The following is a 27,567-nucleotide window of genomic DNA, read 5'->3' as shown; positions in this document are numbered from 1 at the left end:
CTTAAATATCTGTAAACCTCTGTCATAAAACATATCAATGTATCAAAGCGGCTTGCAGCGATAAAACCATACAATAAAAACCATTTAAAAACTTAAAAACAAACAGTTAACAATTGTGCAAGATGTCTTCTTAATTGCTTGCATAGAGAGGGCAGACTATAAAAGTTTCCAGCAGGTGTTTAAAAACAGGAAGGCGCCTGCTGAATCTCCAGTGGCAGAGAGTTCCACAGGACTGGGCCTGATGGCACTAAAGTGTTTCTTCTTGTCATCTGAGCCTCATCTCACCAATGCTGCTCCTGCAGATGATCTCAGTGACTGAGCTGAGATATAAGAGTTCAGGCGGCCCCTGAGACCTAAGCACAGGGGTCAGCGAACTTTTTCAGCAGGGGGCCGGTCCACTGTCCCTCAGACCTTGTGGGGGCCGGACTGTATTTGGGGGGGGGGGGGGAATGAATGAATTTCTATGCCCTACAAATAACCCAGAGATGCATTTTAAATAAAAGACACGTTCTACTCATGTAAAAACACACTGACTCCTGGACCGTCCGCAGGCTGGATTCAGAAGGCAATTGGGCTGGATCTGGCCCCTGGACCTTAGTTTGCCTACCCATGCCTAAGCAGTTCAGGGCTTCAAAAATTAATATGAAGACCTTGAACGCAGCTGGGTAGTAGATGGCAGCTGGTACAGATGTTTTAACAGCGGTGCCACATGCTGCCATCCAGATTTCCCCATCATGAGTCTGGCCTCCACGTTCTGACCCAGCTGGAGCTTCTGAACCAGCTCTAAGGGCAGCCCCACACAGAGCGCACTGCAGTAGTCCAGCTGCAGTGGAGGCTAGGCTTGAAATGAAACAAAACAGAAGCACCAGCAGCATCTTCCCGGCTGAACCGGTCCTTCGGCTTGGCACTTCTCAGCTGTGGCCGCTGGAGGTCTTGACTCGGCCGCTCGGCAGGTCTGCGGAGTGATTGATAACGGAGTCTGTATATGTGATCTCTCGCTCTTGCGCTCCTCACCCCGCCCGCCTGCCCGGCTGGAAAGCTAAAATAATAAAATGCTGATCTCACACAGTTCCTGGGCTTGCCGCTCTCTCGCTCTCTCCCCGTTTGCCCTGCCCGCTAGGTTCACACCGCTCGGGGTGGGGGAGACAAAAGGCAGAGGCCGACACAGCCTGCCTGGGAGGTAAGTCTGGGTCCCTTTCCCCCCCTTTCCCCCCTCCTCGGCTTCGTGGGAATTTAAGAGGCGGCAAGCGGGTGGCGAGAAAATTGTACGCCAGGCAAAGGCAGGGGAAGTCGCCAGCTATGTTTGGGCTGAGTCCTTGTGGGGTGGAGAGTGTTGCTGAAGGATAACTGAACAGCTCTTCTATACACCCGGACACGCACAGGCCCGGTCGGCACACGCAACAGATAAGGCGGTAGAATCCAGGCATGGGATCAGCGAGGACTGTACCGTTTTGCCGTGTGCACAGGCAACGCCCCCTGCAAATGTCTGTGTGTGTCCTGTAAAATCAGACAAAATGAATTTCTGTGCAAGTAGCTCACTAGGTGACCAGTTAGAAAGGGTCAGAGCCTGGGGTGGGGTGTCCCCCCCCCACCGCTGGGCTTGCCCTCAAACCTGAAGAGACTGTACCACAAAAAAGCTGCAAGCTGGGAGTTGGCTGAACGTCACTGAAATCCCTCAGAAAGGATTTTGGTTCACTTTCAAGGGGATCCAGGCAGGGTCTTTTCAACTCTCCACCTGCAGCCTGAAGTGGCGCAGCCTGCTCTGCAAGGACTCTACCACCTCCTCCTGCTGCAAAAGTGTAGAGCAGGCCCCACCCCATGTCTGGTGGGAGGGGTGTGTGTGGGCATCACAAAACACAGTTGTCTCTTGCTAACTGAAGATTTGGAAGAGAGGAGGAGGGCTTGCGAGGAAATAGATCTATGGGGTGAAGGTGGAGGAGAGCTTAAGTCATGTTTTAAGCCTTGATGGCGAGGTTAGAAATAGGTGGATCCTCTAATCCAGACGAAGGAAGTATAGGTGGTTCAAAGGAGATCCCCAAGCGATTGAATTCAGACTCAAAAGTGGCATCAAATCTTCAAAACAGATTTGAGCCATCCTGGAACCTTCCCCAAGGCAAGCTGCATTTAAATAATTTTGGGAACTCTAGTTTGCAGGCGCTGAGACTTGCAGCTCGGCTCAAGGGCGAATTACAGTTCCCGGGATTCTTCGAGGGGGGGTATGCTTTAACTGTACACAGCCACTGTCTCTCAAATGGTGTGAAACTGGACAGCTATTACCCTTTTTATGACGCCGTTGATGGAGGCAGCACCAGGCAGAGTGACATAGCAAAAAGAAAAGAAAAGCAAAAGATAATTGTTATGGATAGTGGCCCCACCCTGAGCATCTCACAGCCTTAAAGGTTCTGGAAGCCAAGAAGGGAGAGAGAGAGAGATCTGGGCAAAGGAGGGAGGGCTTTTGGCAAGCTCAGTTGTCCGCCTGGGAAATGAGGCCGAGGGCCAAGTTGTGGCTGCGGAGAAGGTGGGGATCACGCAGGAAAAAGACGCAGCTCAGGCATGGAGCACTTGCCTTGAAAGCAGAAGGTCCATGGTTCAATTTCCGACACCTTCAGTTAGGGCTGCCTAAAACTCTGGGGAGCTGCTGCCAGTCAGAGCAAACAACACCACGCTAGACAGACCCTAGTGACCAGACTCAGTATAAGGCAGCTTCCTTGGTTTCATTTCAAATTGGCCCTTTATTGAGAACTATGACGACTAGAGGGATGCGGGTGGCGCTGTGGGTTAAACCACAGAGCCTAGGACTTGCCAATAAGAAGGTCGGCGGTTCGAATCCCCACGACGGGGTGAGCTCCTGTTGCTCGGTCCCTGCTCCTGCCAACCTAGCAGTTCGAAAGCATGTCAAAGTGCAAGTAGATAAATAGGTACTGCTCTGGCAGGAAGGTAAACGGCATTTCCGTGCGCTGCTCTGGTTCACCAGAAGCGGCTTAGTCATGCTGGGCACATGACCAGGAAGCTGTACGCCGGCTCCCTCGGCCAATAAAGCGAGATGAGCGCTGCAACCCCAGAGTCGGCCACGATTGGATCTAATGGTCAGGGGTCCCTTTATCTATGATAACTAGAATCTTAATGGAAGGGTGGTATCTGAGGGGCAGAACACCTGCTTTGCCTGCAGAAGGTTCCAGGTTCAATCCCCAATAACATCTTCAGGTAGGAGGGCCAGTGGTGGTGTAGTGGTTAAAGTGGTAGACTAGGACCTGGGAGAGACCAGGGTTCAAATCCTGCCACTCAGCTATGGAGCTCACTGGGTGACCTTGGGCCAGTCACTGCCTCTCAGCCTAACCCACCTCACAGGGTTGTTGTGAGGATCAAATGAGGAAGAGGAGGAGAATTGTGTACTTGAGCTCCTTGGAGGAAAAGGTGGGGTAGAAATGCAATAAGTAACTTAGTAAAAATAAATAGATAGGACAGGGAATTTCAGGACCCTCTGAAAGCCTGGAGAGTTGCTGCCAATCAGAGTAGACAACATCGCGTTAGATAGACCCAAGCACCTGACCTGGGATAAGGCAGGGGTTGACTGGGGGAATGGAAGGAGGGGTGGAGGTGGAAACTGCACCGTGTTTCACGGAGGGGATTGCAGACATAAAGCCAGAGTACAGTGGTACCTCAGGTTACATACGCTTCAGGTTACAGACTCCGCTAACCCAGAAATAGTGCTTCAGGTTAAGAACTTTGCTTCAGGATGAGAACAGAAATCGTGCTCTGGTGGTGTGGCACCTAAAGTGGTGCTTCAGGTTAAGAACAGTTTCAGGTTAAGAATGGACCTCTGGAACGAATTAAGTACTTAACCTGAAGTACCACTGTATTCCTAGATACGTACTTAAAAGATCTCTAGAGCAGGAGACCCATCACTCCTATCCAAAGCTGCATAAAATTTGCACACTAACAACATACATAGATTAAAATTTAGACTTCAGAGGATACAGACTTTGCAAGCCAATTCACTTCCCATCCAAATTGCCCCACTGATGAATTTTTCGTTTAATGCACACCCCACCCCAGATTCATCTGCCATCTCCCAACACTTCTGTTCCCAACTGATTCAATTGTCATTCAGTTGCTAGTCTCTCAAATCATCTCTAGGTAAAGTCATACAGCTTAGGCCCAGGCTATCTGAAGGTCTGTATCCTCACATACAAACCTGCCTGGGGGTTTAAAATCTTCAGGAGAGGCCCTTCTCTCAGTTCCAGCACCCTCACAGGCACGCTTGGTGGGGACACAAGAGAGGGCCTTCTCATTGGTGGCTCCTCCACCAACTTTGGAACTCTCCCTGGATAAACCAGACTGGCTCCCTCCTTGTTGTCCTTCTGCTGGCAGGTAGACTTGGGGGAGTGATTGCACGTGTGTGGTTTGTTTGTTTTTTAAGGAAAGGGCTGCGCTATTTTTACTACCTACATTTAAACAGTTTTGTTTTTACTTTGTTTTTAATTCTATTAGAGTGTAACAACCTTTTAACTATTATTTTTTAATACGTTTTTAGCCTTCTGCATTTTATCTGTGCTCTTTTAACTTGCGCGAGCCGCCTTGAGCCCCGGCTTGGGAAAAGGGGTAGGGGGATATAAATAAATAAATAATAATTAATACTCTTAAATTAATCTGTTTCCCCCCTCCAGTTAATACCCTACCCAGTGACCCAGATCACCAGTTCTCCCCCAGTTCATTACCAGTTCAGAAACACTCAGGGCAATTTTTTTTAAACAAAGAAGATTTGGGGCCAAAGGGCAGAGAGTCTTAGGGATTTGGAAAGGGATCTCTGCAAGCATAAGGGGCTGTAGCTCAGGAAAGGCCTTTAAACTTTGCAAAGGGAACCTGCACACTCAGTGTCCGCATTAGGACCACATTAGAGGCAATGCGTAGAATAATGGAACAGTAGAATTGTAAGGGGCCCCAAGGGCCAAAGGAGGGGCCCATCCACTCCAGTGTCTGTGGCCAAACACCCAATGAACTTATGGATCTAGATAGACTGCCTCTGGACCTGGAGGTTCTATTAGGACATCAAAATAGCCTGGCTGCTGGACCAGGCCAATGGGGGCCCATCTAGTCCAGCATCCTGTTTCCACAGTGGCCAATCAGATGCCCCGAATAGGAAGCCCACAAGCAGCACCCGAGCACAGCAGCAGCGAGTCTCCCCGCTTGTGAATCCCAGCGCCAGGTATTATTCACAGGCACTGAAGGGAGAGATTCTAGCGCCACACTGAATGCAGAGATGGTGTGGCAGGTTTCCCGGAGGGCTCCGGGTCGCTGTGTCCTTGCTTCCTACTCGGAAGTCCAGCTAAGCCCCCTCCTCCCTGTTAATTAACCCTCGCACAATGCTAGACCACCTGGCAGGGCAGATCTCCAGACCCAGGATGGGAGCAAGAGGGTGTCAAAAGAGAACTGGCTTCTCTCTCTGTGTTTGTTTTTGTTATGGATGTAAAATCTTCCTTCCTTGGGTACGTTTTAGATTAGAGGTGGAGGGGAGGAGGAGGAGGAGGAAAAAGAAAAAACCCTAAAGAAGAGTCCGGATAGAGATCTATTAAATCACGAGCAGTGTGAAGACAGGGGAAACCAAGAGTCTGTCTGCTTAATGAATCATAGAGATGTAGAGTTGGAAGGGGTTCCCAAAGGTCATCCAGTCCAATCCCCTGAAATGCAGGAACCACGACTAAAGAATTCCTGTCAAATGGCCATTCCAACATCCGCTTGAAAACCTCCAAGGAAGGAGAGCCCACCACCTTCCAGCATTGCATAATACTAGAATATGGGGTGGCTGGGTGAAACTGATGTGCGGAACTCACCGCCACAAGATGTGGATGGGTGCTGACTTAAACCGGCTTTAAAAACGGGATGAGACAAATTCAGAGGCCTATCGAGGGTTGTAAGTCCCGATGGCTGGAATGGGTCTTTCAGGGGCAGTCCGCCTAAGAGAGCACCAGATTCTGGAGAGCAAACAAAGGAAAAGGCTCTTTCCTACCTGCTTTGTGCTGCTGGGCTGAGGGAAGAGGCTGGATTAGATGAAGCAGCGTCTCACATTCTTATGTCTAAACCCGGCGTGTGGCAGTGGGATGTTGGCTCAGGTGAATCTGGGAAAGACGGAGCTTCCCAGCGGCATTTGTTTGCCCCTGTCAGAGGCAAAGCAGTCTTGATGGGCACGTTCTCTGCGGCGCTGTCAGAGTAAGACTTTAGGGCAGACGTCTAGAGCAGTGTTTCCCAACCTTGTGCCTCCAGCTGTTTTTGAACTACAACTCCCATCATCCCTGACTAGCAAGACCAGTGGCAAGGGATGATGGGAACTGTAGTCCAAAAACAGCTGGAGGCACAAGGTTGGGAAACACTGGTCTAGAGTACCACTCGGTGGGAGGAGCTAAAAATTGTCTAAGGTAAAGGTACCCCTGCCCGTATGGGCCAGTCTTGACAGACTCTAGGGTTGTGCGCCCATCTCACTTAAGAGGCCGGGGGCCAGCGCTGTCCGGAGACACTTCCGGGTCATGTGGCCAGAGTGACGAAGCTGCTCTGGCGAGCCAGAGCCGCACACGGAAACGCCGTTTACCTTCCCGCTAGTAAGCGGTCCCTATTTATCTACTTGCACTTAGGGGTGCTTTCGAACTGCTAGGTGGGCAGGAGCTGGGACTGAAAGACGGGAGCTCACCCCGCCGCGGGGATTCGAACCGCCGACCATACGATCGGCAAGTCCTAGGCACTGAGGTTTTACCCATAGTGCCACCCGCGTCCCTAAAAATTGTCTAGTGTGAATTTAAAAGAGAAAGAAAAAAAGGTAGCCTCCTTCATCTTTCTTCTGTCAATCGAAGGGAATATGACATGACCGACATTTATTTATTTATTTTTGGCAATGCAAAGTAGTAGCTTAATCTCCTCCAAAGTTGTGGCAGGAAAAATGCAGATATTGAACCAAACACCTGACTGGCCAAGATAAGAATATGGGAGTCATCCAAAGGCGGGCTGTCGCCACCAACAACATATTTCAGCATGGAAAGATGTGCCCCTGTGGACGTTCATTTATGCCAGGCATGCCCAAACTCGGCCCTCCAGATGTTTTGGGACTACAATTCCCATCATCCCTGACCACTGGTCCTGTTAGCTAGGGGTGATGGGAGTTGTAGTCCCAAAGCGTCTGGAGGGCCGAGTTTGGGGATGCCTGATTTACGCTCACTAAACTTGCCACTGTTGTTTCTCTGCTATGGTTTCTCTGTCTGCCGGAGGCCTGTCAGGGCATTCTTTTTACTCTGACAGGAGGGACGCTTCACCAGTTGAATGTCCACCTGCATGGCAACCGTTACAGCAGGTGTGGGGAAGATTTGGCCCTCCCCTCCAGGTGTTTCACTGAATGGCAACTTCTATCAGCCCCAGCGCTCCCAAGGGCCAGGGAGGAGGAGGGTACAGTAGTTATCATCCAGGAACATTCCTGGACTAGATCAGCCTTTCTCAACCTGTAGGTCCCCAGATGTTGTTGAACTACAACTCCCATCACCCCTAGCTAGCAAGGCCAGAGCTCAGGGATGATGGGAGTTGTAGTCCAACAACATCTGGAGACCCACAGGTTGAGAACCGCTGGACTAGATGATCCTTGGGTATCTCTTCCACCTCTACCATTCCATGATTCTATGAACATCTGGAGGGCCAAAGGCTCCCCACACCTGTGTTTCCAGAAACAGGATGCCGACCCCCACCTCCCCGCTTTTCTTTGCCTCTCACAGCGCTTGCTGGAAACACAACCAACTTGCGCGACAGGCAGAAATTCCGCCGGTAAAGCTATCCCACAGTGGTTGAATTTCTATCTGCCGCAGGCTGTTACAGTGCACAGGAAATGGAGAATGGAAGTTTGACCATAGTTTAAGACATCTTGGGGAAAACAAACAAACCTATTTAGTTTAGATCTTCCCAGAAGAGGGCCGGCTGAGTTTGTCACCCCTTATATCTGCTCAGACAGACCTCCTCCTCTTTGAATTCTGAGAGCACACAAGAACTCTTTGATTCCAGGACTCCTGTTTCAGAAAGCTTCTTACCTTTTGGGGGAAAGTGAGGAGGAGAGGAAGGGAGAGAAGAGACTGATCAAAGAAGTAGGTTGGAAAACAGGAAGGCATTACAGTGGTACCTCGGGTTACATCCGCTTCAGGTTACATCCGCTTCAGGTTACAGACTCCGCTAACCCAGAAATAGTACCTCGGGTTAAGAACTTTGCTTCAGGATGAGAACAGAAATCGTGCTCCAGCGGCACGGCGGCAGTAGGAGGCCCCATTAGCTAAAGTGGTGCTTCAGGTTAAGAACAGTTTCAGGTTAAGTACGGACCTCCGGAACGAATTAAGTACTCAACCTGAGGTACCACTGTATCTGAAAGGTACTAGAAAAAGCAGGGAGTCCATCTGGTATAAGGGAGGGCCTCAGCTCAGTGGTCAGAACACTTGCTTTGCATGCAGAAGGTCTGAGGTTCAAGCCCTGCCATCTACAGGTAGGGCTGGGAGAGAAAGCTGCCTGGCATCCTAGAGAGCTGCTGCCAGTCAGTGTTGACAATACCAAGCTGGATGGACTGGGGGTCCAGCTCAGGATAAAGCAGCTTCCTAGGTTCTTAAAAAGATGAAACGTCAAATCACAGAATTATAGTGTTGAAATTCCTGCAGTGCATGAATTCTGGCCACAGCTGTCCTTGGGTGGGCTCGAACCACCAGCCTTCTGGTTATCAGCCAGACGCATTGACCCATTGCACCACTGGGTCCTTGAACTAGATTAAAAGGTTAAAAAGAGAACCACAGAATTAAAAACACACACCCCAGCTCAAAAAAAACACACCATTTAAACCATGTGTATCAGACTTCAGAGTGGTTCCTTTGCATTCATTTAGTCCTATACAACAGCCCTGTGTGGTGAGTTGGGTCCATTTTGTGACAGAGAAAGTGAGACAAATGAAGGAGGAAGGGGAAGAGAGCAAGAGCCAGATTGAGCGCATTTTCCTGGAGCATTCCCCAAATGCCATGTAAGAGAGTGATAAGCAGACAGAGTAAATATGGGAATGGGACAGTTTGGAAACAGTTTTATTGCTCAATCTGATTTATCCATCATTAGGCTTCAGAGCCTTCCTGCATCTGTCATTTAATCTGATATAGAAGGTTTCTAGCCTGGGCTTCCTCAGGAATTCTAGGAAACCAATTTTGAGACCTGTGTTTAAAAATCGGCGTAGTTTTGAAAGGTTCATTTGACCATATTGATTCAAAATGGCGCCCAACGGTTCCCAAACGTGGACAGAAACGTGCTGTTGATCTCAGGAGCCACCGCACAAAATTTGGTTATGCTATCTTGAGACGTGTCCAAATGCATAGCTAAGAGACACAGAGTGTGATTGCACAGACATATGTGAATGATTTTACATATTTAAAAACATTGCGTGGCACAGCCCTCCAGAGAGGATACGACTTCAGACAGCACACAACAGGATGTCCTCTCCCCACATGCCCCAAATCCCAGCCATGTTAAAGAATCAGCCTGGTCTTAGAATCATAAAAGGTAGAGTTGAAAGGGACCCCGTGGGTCATCCAGCCCAACCCCCTGCAACGCAGGAATCACAGCTAAAGAACCCCTGACAGATGACCATCCAACCTCTGTTTAGAAACCTCCAAGGAAGGAGAGTCCACTACCTCCCAAGGGAAGTTCTTCCTTCTTGTTTTCTGTGGCACTTTTGAGATAGGGCACAGGGGCACCCATTCCATCTTGTATTTGCAGTCTGAAGTGGTACAGTCCCTTGGGGGGCTTATACCTTAAACCCAGGGAAGGGGAGCCTGTGGCCCTCCATATGATGATGGACTTATAAGTGCCATCATCCCAGACCACTGGCTGTGCTGGTTGCTGGGAGCAACACCTGGAAGACACCAGATTCCTCAGCATTGCTTTAAAACCCTCAGCCTTTGAGAACCAGGTCCTGACAATCAGCTGAATGGGGTGGCTTAAAACAGCTGTTTTGGGGGACTCATTCAACACCCCCCCCCCGCCAATGCACAAGCTTCTGGCAAATGGAGCGCTGCCCTTTAGGCAGGACAGAAAATTAAAGTACAGTGCGAAATACCAGTCATTTTCTTTTGGGTGAACGGGTAAGCTTGTTTGCTTGTTGAACACTCTGATGTGGCCATAAATGCCTGCATTGATCTATTCGTCTGGATCGTTCAGTTAAGGCCATAGACTGAAATGTGACCTGATTTGAATTAAACAAGCACACACACCAAAATTGGATGCTGAGAGTTTCAAGAACAAGATATAAACTTAGCAGGAGACCCTGCTCTTCAAAGAAACTCAAGTCACAAGCACCATGGTTGAATTAACATTTGGGTTTAGCTTTGTTGGTGTGTGTGTGTGTGTGTGTGTGTGTGTGTGTGTGTGTGTGTCCCCAAGTCAGGAGGACTCAAACTTGGAACATATTATGTTGAAACAGATCCAAGTACCCCTGCTCCAGAAATATCTGGAAGAATCAAGTAATTAAATAGTAATCAATTGACACTCATAGGGTTAATTAACTATGTTTTCTTTAATCAGGTGCCAGCCCCAATACTACCACTAATTTATAGTGGTAAGAGGTCCCAGAAATCAACTTAGCTGACCAGTCAGAAAAATCAAGAGGCAAGGAGTTCCACTGGTTTCCCCCTCAACAGTGTCCCATGTTGCCCTGTGCCTGATTTTACACTGGATCTTTTAGAGTTGCCTCCTAGTTACTCACTGGGACTTCTTTCTATCCCCCCTAAATCCAGCTTCATCCTCCTCATTCTACATCACAGGAGAGACACCACCTTTGCATAAACTGCAGCAACCATGACGACTTCATACCAGAAAGAGCTGGAGAAATATCGAGACATTGATGAAGATAAGATCTTGAATGAACTATCTGCGGAGGAGCTGGCTCAACTTGACGTAGAGCTTCAGGAAATGGACCCTGAAGTGAGATTGAGGGGGGTGACAATTTGGGGTAGAAGGTGGGATTCTTGAAAATTCTAGATTAAATTTTAGCTTTTTGAGGGAAACGGAAATACGACTGCCTAGACATGATTTTAGGGATGGGGGAGAAATTTAGTCTCATTCACAATTAAAAGACAAGCTTACTTAATTTGCACTTTTTGCAAATATTGTTTGAAATTTCACTTCGAATTTTGCAATGCAGTTCTCCAGCTAAGTAACGTGTGCAACAAAATGCATTTGACAGGGTAAAACGTTCCTCTAAATGTATACGTTAGGGAAACTGATGTACAAAAATGCATTAGGTTACAGAAATTTGCTCACGAAAGTGTGTACACAATGCAAAAATGCTTTAAAATGTGTATGCTGAAATAAATTCACACTAAAATGTTGATGAATTTTTGCGAGGAGTTTAATATGGAGAACTGAACTTAAGATTGATAAAATGAAAGCAACCAAAACCAGCAGATTCACCTATCCAGATGGTTTTTGAAGCAAACCCCCTGCTGCTGAATCAAAACATTCATAGCTGCCTTCTTCCTTTATAATTTTTATTAAAATTCACAGCCTTCTTGAATGTGAAGATGGTGAAACTTAATTTTCCTTAGGGGTAACAAGTGAGACTGCAACAAACGCACGGTATTAAAAACAGCTTATAAAAATGTGTTTGTTATGAGAAATTCGCACTAAACAATGATGAATTTTCATGAGGATTTTTTTTTATAATTACAAATTGCTGCAAAATGTGGATAACTGAATCTAAGATTGGGGGGAAATGTGAAACTGAAAGAACCAAAATTGACAGATCCTGCCAGCCCTTTCCAGGGCACGCCATTCCTCACACTTTCCACTTTTGTGCCCTGACTTCAGAGGCAATCTGTGACCACTGTGCATGCCCAACTGTCTGGACGGTTTGGGGGAGGGGGATTCCTTCAGGTTTTCCTCCTCTAAAGAGAGAGGCATAGTGTTTCTTCAAATTTTGGGGTTCTCCCAAGCTTGCTGATCCCTGTGCATGGATGATAAAGATCAACCCTCAGAGAATGAGTTTGCTTAAAGTTTCAACTTTTAAGTCTTGGTGATAACTTTTTATTATAGCATTTTTTAAAGGTCCTCAAATGCACCCATTTTAAATACAAAATTGTGAAGTATCTTGCAAAGATTAGCCATGTTGATTTTTTTGGGTGGCTTTTTCCTTCCTATCTCTCTGCCATGCCATTGAGCCTATAACTCTAACAATAAAGGGGTAAGGTTGCAGGGTGGAATCAAGTTTAGGAGAATACCAATTTGGATTTTTGCAATGTACATTCAGCTTAGGAACATTTGCTCTGAATATTATCAATTATCATTGTCATACGTTCAGATTAGGAAATAGTCCCACATCTAGGCAGTAGGTGTGGAAGGAACGTTAGGTTGCTATTTTCCAGGGAATTGTTTCTGCCCACCCCTACAAACCCCTCCCTCACGACTCCAAGGGCAAGTTTTGTGGTGATGAACAAGAGCACAGAAAGTTTAAAAGTAGTAGCTGCGTCATGTCACTCCCCAGTAGCACACAAGCAATTTCCCCTTGCCAGTGTTGTTAGGTGGGAGAGGGGAGCAGGCACATTCAACAGATGATAGCTAACAGGGAAATATAACAAAGCCCGAAGCTTCACCTGTTGAGTTAATGTTGATGGCCCGGTTGAAAGTCCTTGTTCTGATGCAGCCAGAAGCCCTATCCTACAGTACTGGGCGATACAATGCCACTGTTGTATAACTCGCTCACCCCCATTCTGCTCTGCCTCATAGAATGTGATGCTCCCGGCGGGTTTCCGGCAACGAGACCAGACCAAGAAGAGCCCGACGGGTCCATTGGATCGAGACGCCCTCATGCAGCACCTGGAGAAGCAGGCAATGGAAGTGAAGGAACGGGAAGACCTGGTGCCCTTCACAGGAGAGAAAAAAGGTATTTGTATAATTTCCAAGCTGGATGCTGTGATTCCAAGGCTGGGTGGATGGACTGCCAAGCTTCCTTCTATCGTTCCCATCTGCAGCAGCAGGATGTGCAACTGTGCTGCACAAAGGGCCACCTACAGATTTTTGCAGATTGAGCTGTTCTTGAAGGCAGAGGAGCAGCCCATTTAAACCAAAAACAAAAACCCTTATGGTCAGCTGGCAACCCCAAAAGTCAGTTTCAGTGAGTTATTTATTTATTTATTGCATTTATATCCTCTAACCAGCTTGAGGTGGTGTACATGGTTCTCCCCATTTTATTCCCACAGCAACCCTGTGAGGTAGGTTAGGCTGAGAAGCAGTGATATCCAGTGAGCTTCATGGCTGAGTGGAGATTTGAACCCTGATCTCATAGTCCGACACTCTAACCATTACTACCATAATGGTTGCTATTGAGTTACTACTGAGCTACTGGGGTTGCATGAGATTATACCCTCTGTGATTGGTGAATCGTATGGAGCATCTGGATTGGCCAGGTCTGATTTAAATAGCAGAAGCCTAGACATCTGCCTTTGGACAAATAAATTTTATTTTCTGCCTGCTGTGTTTCCGGCCCCCGACTACCCTCATTCTCTAGTATTTCTCCTGTTACAAAGACGTAGAAATTAATTCTATTCAAATGTCACATCAAACTGTGGTCAGCAGCTAGGCATGACACTAATTTGAGAAAGCATGGTTTGCCCTCAGCCCCAGAATCCATTGGTTTGTATGTTTCCAGATCAGGCTTCTCCTAGGCATCACCATGGTTTGCGTCTGGTGCCAGAAACCATGGTTTGACAAGTCTGCAAACCATGGGCCTGTACTATGCTGGGTTGTGACATTTGAATTGGCAAGCCATGTTTTGTGATAATCTGGTGAGCAAGGCTGAGAAACCATGGTTTGTGTGCCGTATGATTCAATGGCATGTTCAGATTGACAGAGCAGAGTGACTACTAGTTTCCTGTCTCCAGAAGCCACTGCACAATCAAAATGAGAGTAAATGCATCAGCTTGAGCTCTGAGATATTGGGAAACAAAAGCAGGCAAGCAGCTGTAAACCTTGGTTTGCTTGTACTTTGATTATAAACTGTGATTAGCACAAACCATGCTTGGGGTGCCATCTCTGAACTGTCCTGGCCTTGAAAGCTTCCACACTCCTTTGTGACACTTTGATTGGCCTAAGAATGCCATTGTCTGATATGGATTTTGGAATTTGCCATTTGCAATATCCTGAAAAAACCCTGGGTGCTAGCATCAGTTTTATTGGTGGTTCCAAATCCATGGCTGCCATTTTGATTGGGGGCAAGAGGTGCTGGAGGCATGTGCAGAGAGACAATCACGTACGCTCCATAGGTCTTCGAGACCAGCTCTGTCCCAGCTTGGCGCCGGGCAAAAGCTGCTCCTGAGTGTTGCCAGAATCCTACTGTGCGTGCTGTCCCAGAATTGAGATGGGATTGAGAGGAAAAGTTATATTTAGCTCGGCTGGGAGCACGCCGAGGATTCAAAATAGCCCGGTGTGTAGCTCAGATGTCCTGACCCACAAAAGGTTCCTAAGTGCTCCTGGTAAAGGCTCACGGCATCTCTTCAAATCATCCATCAACACACCTGGGGGAAAAAAATCAAATTTGTAGCTCTCTCTCATGCGTGTCGGCACCAAAGTGAATTGGGACTTCCTTCTGAGTAGACGATGGCGCATTTGCAGCTGCATGTTCTTCATCCTTGACCTTCAACTGCAGCTACTTGACCCCACAATGAAAGGCGTGAAAAGGAGGACATTGATTTTAAGGACTTGCCTTCATTCAGAGTTGCATCCTTCACATATGCTAAAAGCACTTTCAGGGCAACCTGCTGCTGTACATTAAGGGCGTTTATCATATTCTTCTTTATGATGTTCTTCCATTTGCAGATTTTGCATGTGACCCTGAGAGCTGAGGTATTGCAAAGAGATTCCCCTGCAAGACCTCAGATCTCAGCTGTCCAGTGGCTTTGCTCAGGTCAGGCAAAGGTTGTTGTCATTTACTTGCAGAGGTCCTCTCTGTGTGTGGCACCAACCAGAGGAACCAAAGTTTTATAATCAGCTTGTGAGAGCATAAATTTGAGCTGTCCAGTGGCTCTGCTTGCCAAAAATTCTTTTTAAAAAGCCAAAGTAGGTACATATATCTCACATCTTATTTGGTAACATTTTAAAATACATTTCATCCCACCTTTGACCACAAAACTTGCAGAAACTTTATATTGTGCATCAGAAAACACATCCCTAAAATGGCATTTTAGAAACTGATCACTGGTTATCTGCCATTCACCTGAAGGTAGACAGGGGACAAATGTTCCACCCCTATACTCCAGGCAGGCTCCTCTGCCTTTAAGAGCAGTACAACAGGCAGAAATCCAACCGGTCTAGCTACTGGTACATGGAGGCAGAGTGACAAGGAAACCTCTTCACTTGTTGAATTCCTCCCTGTGGCATTTGTACTCTGCCCTTTCTTCAAGGAGCTCTGTGTCACCATGCAACAACTCTGTGAAGCATGCCAATCTGAGAGACTACTGTAGCCAGCTCCTCCAGTGAACAACAAGGCTGATCAGGGATTTCAATTCATGATCCATTTGGCCTTCAATGGGTACATCAGGACCCATTACATCAGAAGTAATGTGTCTCTCACCCATTTTGAGGGCCCAATCCAGCTGTACGTTTAGCCTGAAGAGCTGTCACATGGGAGATGGAACAAGCTTGTTTTCTGCTGCTCTGGAGGGGAGGACACGAACCAATGAATTCAAACGACAAGAAAGGAGATTCCAATTGAACATTAAGAAGAGCTTTCTGACAGTAAGAGCTGTTCGAAAGAGTGGAACGTATTTCCTCGGAAGGTGGTGGACTCTCCTTTGTTATAGGTTTTAAAACAGAGGCCGGATGCTCCTCTGTCATGGTTCCTTTAGCTGTGATTTGTGCATTGCAGGGAGTTGGACTAGATGACCCTTGGAGTCCCTTCCAACTTTACAGTTCTGTGATTCTAAATAGCTGTCATGGTGAGATGAATAATGTAGTGTTTGGCAGAAACTGAACCGCAGTGTAAAAGAAACGGAACCGATTATGACTAACGCAGTTTGGAATAGAAACCGTTGCCTTCTGACATCCCTTGCGTGTCAAAAGCAGCAGCACTACCCTTTCCAGATATCTTGCAGCATAACCAATGGCGTTTGTGTTGAATCTTGCCGGTGCATTGGCCAATCCCGTGGAGAGGCAGCAGCAGTCAGATTCCGAGAGCCGGTGATAAGGAGCAACAGGTGGACTCTGCCAGCAGATTGGAAGATGTGTGTGTGTGTGTGTGTGTGTGTGTGTGTGTGTGTGTGAAGGCATCTCAGGTTCACCCTATTTACGCCTCCTCTCACTTTGTGGTTCCCACGCTAATTTACTTCTCTCCACGCTGGAACGAAGAAAAGATCCCGGAGCCGGGACGTTTCTAAAGGGCAGCTTTGATTCTCCCTTTTCCCAGTCTCATTGGGGCCTAAAAAAAGATTTCCTGAAAGTTCACAGTGTCAAGAGATTTTCTGAAAGGAAACCTTGTCCGTGTCTTCTTTCCTCCCTCTCTTATTGTGGTTCATGTTCTTAACATTAGAAAACCAACGCAAAATAGAAAAGAAATGCAATTAGTAATTGCGAGACATGTCTTAATGTTTCTAACCTGAGCGTCGAGTTATCACACTGTCGTTTTGCTTCAATCTGAGGCATTGCCGTCTCTCCCCACCCTTATTTAATTACTGCTGCTATTTTTATACTTGGAAAAACTGTTTTCACCGTATCTACATTTCTCATATTCTTTATCCCTCCCCCACCCCTGTTCTCTTAATTTCACAAGATAAATTAGTGCAATGCAGCTCGTAGTGGCTTGGTGTTTATATTCTAACAATTTAAACAGATGGCACCTCTTCTTCTGCTGCTACTTTTAGCACTGAGCAATTAAACATCTGGCTGCGATTAAGAAATCCCTTGCTTCCTCTCTGTAACTAAATCACCGTGTTTTGGGGGCATGGAGAGGGGTTAGATCTGGGCCACGTGAAATGGAACTGTCTGGTGTGGCTGCTTTGGAATCCCAGCTACTTTAATGTTGGATTTAAAAAACAACAACCAGCCAGCAACAAAACAAACAGTGCAAGTTTCTAGACCTGATCGTGTCAGATAGTGTAGAGAGAACTGCTAGTGTGCCATGGGAAATGAAGAACTGGAATAATTTGAGGGCCCTGAATCCTCCACATTGAAATTCTGGATGAGTTACTGCTCTGGGCATCTGCTAAGGATCGACAATCCTGCTGCCTCTCTGGGATGGATCATTTAGTTACTCCCCCGTACAGTGATGTTACAGAATCACTGTTCCGGTCTTTTTCCAGCCGGGCAACCCACACTGAATGGGATCTCAGGCAGAAATGAAGGGTGGAAGAGAAATTCAGTTTGGCTCACAGTTTAACATAGAATCATAGAATTGTAGAGCTGGAAGAGACCGTGCGGGTCATCTAGTCCAACCCCCTGCAATGCAGGAATCTGGACCTAACTAATTTACATGCCCCAAATGATACAAGAACGAGAACGCAGCTACCCTTTGAATAGTACACTTTTCCAAATTCTGCAATGCACTTCTCCAGCTATAAAGAACGTTAAGCAAAAAAATGCATCTCTTGGGGGAAATGTGCATAAAAATTATTATCATTATTATTACACACATCCTTGGGGAAAGTCTTTCCAGGTAAGAGAATAAAGTGCCCCCCTCCCTTTTTCCAGTCAGAAAAAAAATGTATCCTCAGATGTTGGACTAATTTGGGAAAACCGGGTACTGCTTAAACACAGAAGTCAAAAAGGGGTGCCAGTAAAAATTATAAAAAGCATACAACGAACAAAGTCAATTAATGTTAATGTAATAAAAACATTGTGGTCAAAAATGAGATGGCAAGAATAAATATTGACATCCTGGGCATCAGTGAACTAAAATGTACGGGAATGGGCGAATTCAGTTCGGATGACCATCATATCTACTACTGTGGGCAAGAATCCCATAAAAGAAATGGAGTGGCCCTCATAGTCAACAAAAGAGTGGCGAAAGCTGTACTGGGATGCAATCTCAAAAATGACAGAATGATCTCGATACGAATGGAAAGCAGACCTTTTAGCATCACAGTAATCCAAGTTTATGCACCAACTACCGGTGCTGAAGAAACTGAAATTGACCAATTCTATGAAGACTTACAACACCTTCTAAATACAAAAACTTGAGCTCAGCTTGGGGGCATTTCACCAAATCTGGCTGGATTTCAGAATGGGGAAAGTTTTGGAGAATTTTTTTTGGGGGGGGATTGCTTGAATGACCTGCATCGTATGACCTTTTGTTGTGCCACTTTTAATTTAGTTCATTTCCTCCCCAAACACCAGGAAAACCCTTTATTCCGAAAAACCCCAAGAGGGAAATCCCCAAAGAAGAGCAGATCACGCTGGAACCTGAACTGGAAGAAGCTTTAGCAAATGCCACCGATGCGGAGATGTGCGACATTGCAGGTAAAAAGCGTATTTCCGGCCGGAGGGTGGTGGGCAGAGAGCTGCTCCATGTTGGGGGCACAGACAACAGTGAGGTGTATCGGATCCCAGTGGAGGTTTGCTCCGAATAGGGCGAAAGGAACCTCATCTTATCAGAAACCTCTTGGCATTTATTATCAAACTGTCAATGAAGGGCGTTTAATAAATACTATCCATCAGCTCAAAAAGAAGCGCAGAAGTACAAATGCACCCAGTCCACTGTCCAGTTAGGTCCTTGGGGTTGTAGCCAATGTTAGAGTAGACCCACTGACATTAATGAATGTGACTCACTTAGGCCTGTTATTTCCAACAGGTCTATTCCATGTAGTACCTCAGCTTGGGTCTGTGCATGGACTTCCTCTTAACCCCTTCTCAAGCCACTGACTTAGATATCTGGAGCAGTCCGCTGCTCTGGATGGGGGTGTAATATTTATTTATTTACAGTGGTACCTCGGGTTAAGAACTTAATTCGTTCTGGAGGTCCGTTCTTAACCTGAAGCTGTTCTTAACCTGAGGTACCACTTTAGCTAATGGGGCCTCCTGCTGCCACTGCGCCGCCTCGCAGTTTCTGTTCTCATCCTGAAGCAAAGTTCTTAACCCGAGGTACTATTTCTGGGTTAGTGGAGTCTGTAACCTGGAGTGTCTGTAACCTGAAGTGTCTGTAACCCAAGGTACCACTGTATTCCATAAGATATATATTGCGCGCTGCTTGATTGTAAACAAAAAACACACCTCAAAGCGGTTCACAGAAGATAAAACAGTAAAATCAAAAACATTTACAACCCTACCTTAAAACTTCTGGGTAGGCTTGTCTAAACCAGAATGTTTTTTTAGCAGGAATGAAGAACGCTTCATGCACTGTCCATTTTCATGCAGCACATAGCTAAATGGTAGAACTCCCTCCCACAGGGGACAGTGATGGCCACCAACCTTTGTTGTTGTTGTTTAGTCGTTTAGTCGTGTCCAACTCTTCGTGACCCCCTGGACCAGAGCACGCCAGGCCCTCCTGTCTTCCACTGCCTCCCGCAGTTTGGTCAAACTCATGCTGGTAACCTCGAAAACACTATCCAACCATCTCGTCCTCTGTCGCCCCCTTCTCCTTCTGCCCTCCATCTTTCCCAGCATCAGGGTCTTCTCCAGGGAGTCTTCTCTTCTCATGAGGTGGCCAAAGTCTTGGAGCCTCAGCTTCACGATCTGTCCTTCCAGTGAGCACTCAGGGCTGATTTCCTTCAGAATGGAGAGGTTTGATCTTCTTGCAGTCCATGGGACTCTCAAGAGTCTCCTCCAGCACCAGAATTCAAAAGCATCCATTCTTCGGCGATCAGCCTTCTTTATGGTCCAGCTCTCACTTCCATACATCACTACTGGGAAAACCATGGCTTTAACTATACGGACCTTTGTTGGCAAGGTGACATCTCTACTTCCCAAGATGCTGTCTGATGGCTTTAAAAGAGGATTAGAGAAATCCTTGGAGGAGGAGGAGACTATAGATGGCTACTAGCCGTGATGGCTATGTTCTACCTCCTCAGTTGGAGGCAGCAATGCTTCTGAATACAGTACCAGTTGCTGGAAACCTTAGGAGGGGAGAAGGCTCTTGTGCTCGGATCCTGCTTGTGGGTATGTGTTTGTGAGAACAGGATGGGTCCCCTTTGGCCTGACCTGGCAGGCTCTTCTTACATTCGTAATGCAAAGGAAATACAACGTCTATGCAAAAGAGAACCGGTCAATTGCACACCATTAGTGGATGGAAAGCAATGACAACAGCAAACACTAACCCTGTTTGCTGGATTGATTTCCATTATGGACATAGGATGAATGAGCGGACATCGTAAATTCCTGCTCCCATTTTTATATTGATTGGAATTTCTCTGACATCCCCATTTCCAGGAGGGGACTCTGTTGCAGGCAGCCCAGGACAATTGTAACAACCTGTATTGCATAAAAAGCAGGTGGGTCTCCTGTGCTGGCCGGTGACCACCAGGCAGGAAAGTCCCTTGATGTCACCTCCTTGCCAAAGCCTCACGTATTTTTATTGCCCCCATGGCTCCCTGTCAGGCGTAAGCCGATAGGGCGAGAGCACCCGAAGTGTCTGATTTTAGCCTCTGCGTGGCGCTAAGCCAGCCCTACTCTTTGCTTGCTGCTGAGCTTTGGGAATCGGAGCTGGACGCGGCATGGATGCACCGGAGCAGAAATGTCCCCACTAGCTATGCTGCTATCCTGACAAAGCAGGTCGCTCCTGCCCCTGTAAATAATGGATTTCCACAAAGGATCTTTGAAATGTCGGTGCCTACAGAAAAAGGGAGAAGCCTCCTTCTTCCAGGCACAGGGCCGGCAGCACAGGTTGGGCTGATCAGGCACCTGCCGGGGTCCCAAACCAAGGCAGCGGGTCCCACTGACAAGAGCCCCCTCTGGCTGCTGTCTCCTCTCCACTGTTGCAACCTGCTCATCCAACCTTTCTCAACCTGTGGGTCCCCAGATGTTGTTGGACTACAACTCCCATCACCCCTAGCTAGCAAGGCCAGAGCTCAGGAATGATGGGAGTTGTAGTCCAGCAACATCTGGGGACCCACAGGTTGAGAACCGCTTTTAGTGGTGGCAAGAAGGAGGCGGAAGCACTCACTGGCAAGCAAGCCGGTGGCAGCAACATTGAGGCAGAGGAGCAGGAACAGATGGCAATGATGGCAGTGGGTGGGTGGGCTCACTGAGGGAGGGAGCCCGCAGGAGACATCTTGTCCAAGGCCCCCTGCAAATCTGGAACTGTCAGTGCCCTGACAGACTAGCTTAAAAAAAATAAAAAATGCATAGGGAGCATTTCTGCATTTACAATCACAGGCTGGTGTTTTTAACTATCTGATATGGATTTTGTCATACTCTAATTTTGACAGGTGCCATTTATGTGCAGCTCTCTATCCTATCCACTGCTTCATGTGGTTGTCTGGATAACCTGACACTGTGTTTGGTGTTTACAGTCTGTAGATCAACTTGATAGCTAAAACAGGGGAGTCCCTGCCTGTAGTCTGAAGATGCTCCTCTGGGAAGTAAAAATAGCACTAAAAAGCAACAAGTCCACATGTAGAATACTAGTGTGTCAAGGATTCTAGCTAAACTATCCCCACGACATGCTACACTTCTGTGTGCAGGGAATTTAAAATGCATTGATACAGGGAGAGCTAGGCCTAGTGATCAGAAGAGGGACAGCCCTCAGCGCTCTGCACAGTTCCTTGCACATGGTTGGCAAACCAAAATAAATTATCAGAATATTGTGGTGTGTGTGTTGTTGTTTTTTAAAGAAAATACTAATCTGGCTATTTCCTTCTCTGCTTCCTTGCAGCTATCCTGGGCATGTACACCCTGATGAGCAACAAGCAGTATTATGATGCCATCTGCAGCGGCAACATCACAAACACGGAAGGCATAAACAGTGAGTGATTCCTTGGTCTGCATCTTACAGAGGGTGGCAAATGACCAAGGAGTTAGGAGAGACTGTTGCCCGGGAACCAGAAGCAACTGTCAAACTCAAGTGGACATGCTTGGGGGCTAGGGTCCCAATCCTAGGAAGACTAAGCAAAACACTCACCAATGAGAACAGGCTTCAAGAGAACGGGCGTGGCCTGGGAAGGGTCTTGAGAGCTGGAAAGGGAAGACTGGAGAGCCACATTTGCCCCCTGGTCCTGAGGTTTTGCCCTCCATTATTCAAGAAACACTCTCTCTTTATTTTCTTTCTCTCTCTCTCAGGCGTAGTGCAGCCTGATAAGTACAAGCCTGTCCCAGATGAGCCTCCAAATCCCACAAATGTGGAGGAGACCTTGACGAAAATCCAGAGCAACGACAAGGAACTCGAGGAAGTGAACCTTAATAACATTAAGGTCAGTGCCGAGTCCCAGGAGAACACACTTGGGTGCTTAAGCAGGCAACAGATGGAACAGCCCCTGTTTTGGAGTCTGTCGCTTGTCAGAAGAGCAGGTGCTTTGAAGATGTCGATGGGCTCAAGCACATCTAGCTGATTTTTTAAAAGCATCTCTGGTAGCAGAAACAAGCACCTTGCTTGTTCTTTGCTTCCAGTCAAGCATGGAGGTTGCTTTATATGGAGTTGGATCCTTGGTCCACCTAGCTCAATATTGTCCACACTGACAGGCAGCAGCTGTGTTTCAGAGAGAGTTCCTTCCAGGCCCTACCTGGGGATTGAACCTGAGACCTTCTGCATGCAAAGCGGATGCTCTGCCACTTTCCTCTAAGCGTAAGCTAAAGTTCCAGTTCTCATGGTTATGAACAATTAAAAGGATTAATTATCAGAGGAAAGGGGTCTGACCAGTGTGAGAGTGGGCCGGTCCTTCAAAGGTCAAGAAATACAATGGCAGACCTTCCAAGTGTCCCTATTTTCCAGGGACGTCCCAGATTTAGAGAAGCATCCCGGTTTCTGATTTGATCCTGGAATGTCCCGCTTTTCCTAAGGACGTCTCTGTTTTCATTGGAGAAATGTTGGAGGGTATGGAGTTATCTGACCCCCAAGCCGTCTGAAGGCAATCCTGTATGGGGAAGTTTTTTTAATGTTTGATATTTTATTATGTTTTAATATATGTTGGAAGTTTCCCAGAATGGCTGGGGAAACCCAGTCAGAGCGTGGGGTATAAATAGTAAAACACTCATTAGGGAATGGGACGTCCCTATTTTCATCAGAAAAATTACATGTGCCTCAAGGTGATTTACAAACTTAAAAGCAGCTAAAAATACTTTTAAAAACAATACAAAACAACAGCTATGTCTCAAACTGTGATGCTGTCCCACAGAACCAGGACAGCCACACTGAAAGCCCTGCTCTAAGCAACTGTGGATATTTTAGGGATTTGAAGAAGAAACTCTCCTGCAGGATGCGGTGACCTACGGCTCTTCCACACCACCCTGTGAAAGTGTCATTAAGCATATTCTAAATCATTTTTGTGCTACTACCAGTTAGGAGAAAAATGAGTTTTTGCTTTGGGACATGCGAGATGTCAGCGGGAGAGGGGTAACATCATGTGGTTCCTCACCACCAAATGAAGGAACAGGTAAGGTTTGAAGCGAGATTTTGGGTGGTGCAGATGGGCCTTTCTTCATTCCAACAGGACATTCCCGTTCAGACGTTGATAGAAATCTGCGACTCCATGAAAAGAAACACTGTCATCAAGAAGCTTAGCCTGGTTGCAACCCGGAGTAATGACCCAGTGGCACACGTAAGCTTTGAGGCTGCTCCTCCTCTGAAAAACTTCCTTGCCTGTTAACAGGTGATCTGGAGCTTTGGCTAGGGTTGAACCCTAACAGGGAACTGGCGAGGGAAAACAGAGTTGGAGAAGGATGACTCCCTGTGATCACTCATGGAACCTTCTAGGCTGGAATAGCCCCAGTTTAGGACAACTTATGTAGGCTTTGTGGTTAACTAAATACTGGGTGGACAGGACCAAAACAGAATCAGGACCAGAGCCCTGATTTAGTGCTACTTAAGCAGGGATGGGAGAGTCTCCAGATGATGCTGAACTCCAAATTCCATCAGTCATGGCCAGCCTGGCCTTTGCTCTGGCATTTCTTTATTTTATTCCATAAAATGTATATACCGCATGTTTGTAAAAACAAACAAACCCTCAAAACTGTTACGAAAAGAATGGAATAATCAAATGATCAGTTAAAGAAAGGTTGCAAGCAACTATTTGAAAACACTCAAAACAAATTAAAATCAACAATAAGCTAAAAAGCGGGTGTAAGCACATGCCAGTGTTCTACACATCCAGATAGTCTTATCTAAACAAAAAATATTTTTAGCAGGTGCCGAAAAGAGTATAGCGAAGCACTTACCTGATATCAGGAGGCAGTGAGTTCCAAAGGGATAGTGGAAACATCAAATGTTGGGGTAGTTCAACACCTTCCAGACTTTGCTGGACTCCAGCTCCCATCATCCTCTGTGACCGGTGCCCTCGCTGGCTGCTGGAGCTGCTGGGAGTTGGAGACAGTGGCTGAAGACGATACAGTAGTACTTTGGTTCTCGAAAGGCTTAATTGTGAAACAAATCGGCTCCTGAACGCCATAAACCTGGAAGTAAGTGTTCCGGTTTGCAAATGTTTTTCGGAAGCCGAACATCCGGCACGGCCTCCGCTTGAGTGCAGGAAGCTCCTGCAGCCAATTGGAAGCTGCGCCTTGGTTTTCGAACGGTTTTGGGAGTCGAACGGACTCCCAGAACGGATTAAGTTTGAGAACCAAGGTACCACTGTACTTGCAAGAGTTCCTGAACTTTGCCTGTTTCTCCGCCCCCAGGCTGTGGCCGAGATGCTGAAGGAGAACAAGACCCTTCAGAGCCTCAACATTGAATCTAACTTCATCACCAGCGCTGGGATGATGGAAGTCATTAAAGCCATGAAGGAGAACTCCACGTTGACTGAACTCAAGGTGGACAACCAGGTTAGCCGGCCTCCGTTTTGGGGTCAGAGCCCTTTGCACTCTCCCTCTGCTCTGCAGCCGGATGAAACGGCGAGCAAAGACAGCTGGTCTCTCTGCAGCGGCGATGGAAAAGACCTGCTTGCCTTCTCTCCCTCTCCTGGAGATGAGCAGACCTAGACCTGCTTTGCTTCAGCAAGGTGGCTGCTTCATGCATCCTCAAACCATGCGCTGGTTTCATGCATGAATTCACAAAGTTCAGCCTGCAACATCCTCTTGTCTCCTCGCAAACCCAATGTCATCTTTTAAAACAAAAAACAGTAGTGTGGGGCCCCTCCTCGCTTCCTTCACATTTCTCATTTCTCTTTCTTCCTTCTCCCCACACAGCGCCAGCGACTGGGCGACTCGGTGGAGATGGAGATGGCCGCCATGTTGGAAAATTGCCCTTCCATTATCCGCTTTGGTTACCACTTCACGCAGCAAGGACCAAGGGCCAGAGCCTCCATCGCGATAACCAAGAACAACGAATTACGTAAGTGGCGCTGGTCGGTGACCCCAGTGGCCTGTCGTAATTCTTGAATGGATAATTGAGTGGTCATTTTTCATGGGTGGACATCATGGCTGGCTATCCTGTTCCCGATGTCACTGGGAAGGCCACAAGTAGGGCCAGAGGGCAACAGTGGTCTCCCCACCTGTGATTCCCAGTAACCTCTATTCAGAGGCATACTTCCTCCAGCAATGGGGGGAAACATGACCGTCATGGCTACTAGTAGCCTTTGATAGCCATACTGTCCTCAATGGATTTGTCTACTTGCTACCTCTTGTGGGAATGAGTTCCAAAGATGAATTACGCTCTGTGCAAAGACGTCCTTCCCTTTGTCTGCCCCAACTTGCTCTGCATGCGAAAAGTCCCAGCTTCAACTCCCACAAAATTAATTCGTTCTGCAAGTTTTTTCTTCTTGTGAGTTTTTCGTCTTGCGAAGCACGGTTTCCCATAGGAATGCATTGAAAATCAATCAATGCGTTCCTATGGAGACCGTCCGGGGACAGAGGGGAAGCGCCGCACGCCTTCCCCTCTGTCCCTGGACCTGTTTAAAGCAAGGGGCGGCGGGGAGAAGATTGCTTCTCCCCGTTGCCGCCCCTTGGTTCAAAAGAGGTCCGGGGACAGCAGGGAAGACGCGCTGCGCTTCCCCGCCATCCCCGGAGCTTGCGGGGCAAGCTTCGTTTTGCCCATAGGGAAATGCGTCTTGCGAAGCAGCTAAGAAAACGAAAAACTCCTTCGTCTAGCGAGTTTTTCGTCTTCTGAGGCGTTCGTCTTGCGGGGTACCACTGTATCCAACCCACTGTCCTAAACCCCAGACAACTGCTGCTGGTCAGTGTAGAGTCTACTGAGCTAGATGGGACCCCAATGGCCTGACGGGGTATATAAGGCAGCGTTCGGTGTCCTCACATTTCTCGTCTTTCCTTTGCAGGCCGCAAGCAGAAGAAAACATAATGGCCCACCCCCTGCGACCGAATCCAGAGTGCCCTTAAGCTTCCTCATGTGCCTCTAAGCAGCCTTTTAAGCTCTGCCTGCCTCCCAGAGACAGAGTTTTGCCAACAGCAAGGATTTTTATTTTATTTCAAGAAGAGAATTTCTCGGAGAGATTTGCCCTGCTGTTCCCCCCTCACCCTGGCGACCGACAACCCCCCCAACCCCAATTTCTTGCAATCTCAGGTTCTTTCTTCCTCCGAATCCAGGCTCCCCGTCTTTTGATTACCTCTGTAAATAAGAGAGATTTCGGAGAGACGCCCGCCCTGCCCCAAAGAACTGGCTTTGTTCTCCGCTAAGGACCAAAGGCAGTTGCAATCTTCCTATCTTTCCTAAACAAGCTACTATTATTAAATGATTCGGCACCATCTCGCTGATCGAAATCTGAATACGTATAATATCTCAAATTTCTTGGGTCGACAGCTCGCATTTGCAAATGCTTGCCCCTTTCTGTAATGGGCAGCCCCACACCTGAGACGTCGCCTCTTCCCCAAAGCCTCCCATCACCTTTTGGGAAGCCCAGATGGGTGGGGTATAAATAATAAAATTATTATTATTATTTTGGTGCTGCTGGCAACGGTGACTGGCACCAGACCCACCCTTCATTTTCCCATATGGGTTCTGCACTTGTGCCCGTAAGCACAGCATCAGAAATAATAAATTTTCTGATGATGAGCCTGGCATTTGGGGTTTACACTAGCGCACAGGCCAGGTGGAAATCAATTTCATTCATTCTGGGTTGGAATGTTCTGGAAAATATGTCCCAGAATTGTTCTGGAAAAGATGGGCAGGTGGGGAGATTCATCTCCTGACACACCAAGTTTGAAGGTGTCTAATTAAATCTAGGTCCTTTCGCCGGCTCTTCTACTACAAAAGGGAAATTTGAGATAAGTTTGAGGTAAATTTAGCAAGGAAAGGGCATAAAAAGAGGCAGGCCTGGAGATCTGCCCAAGCCGCCCTCACAAAAGTCGGCCAACAATGGCCTCACACTCTTGTCAGCTAATATCTGCCATCAGATGCCACATGGAGTGGAGAAACCAGGATCACAGAGTCTCCAAAATGTCATTTTGGCATTTTAAGAGGCTGGACAAAGAAGAAAGAGGTTTCCTTTCCCCCCTTTTTAAAAA

At 47.2% G+C, this 27,567-nt stretch overlaps 1 protein-coding gene across 1 annotated transcript; it reads left to right on the top strand.

The window, feature by feature from the left end:
- The first annotated feature begins 1,052 nt into the window (after positions 1-1,052).
- TMOD4 (tropomodulin 4) lies at positions 1,053-26,829 on the top strand. The gene is made up of 10 exons (XM_028710278.2): positions 1,053-1,180; positions 10,782-10,968; positions 12,769-12,925; positions 18,367-18,489; positions 21,839-21,928; positions 22,243-22,373; positions 23,610-23,717; positions 24,790-24,933; positions 25,297-25,441; positions 26,382-26,829. The coding sequence occupies exons 2-10, from the start codon at positions 10,843-10,845 to the stop codon at positions 26,402-26,404; spliced, it is 1,047 nt and encodes a 348-aa protein (XP_028566111.2). The 5' UTR covers positions 1,053-1,180; positions 10,782-10,842; the 3' UTR covers positions 26,405-26,829.
- The last annotated feature ends 738 nt before the right edge of the window (positions 26,830-27,567 follow it).

This window comes from Podarcis muralis, chromosome 16, assembly GCF_964188315.1.
Source record: "Podarcis muralis chromosome 16, rPodMur119.hap1.1, whole genome shotgun sequence".
In the NCBI taxonomy this organism is placed as follows: Eukaryota; Metazoa; Chordata; class Lepidosauria; order Squamata; family Lacertidae; genus Podarcis; species Podarcis muralis.
Note: the sequence above shows the minus strand (reverse complement) of the source record. Positions and strands in the feature narration are given on the sequence as shown.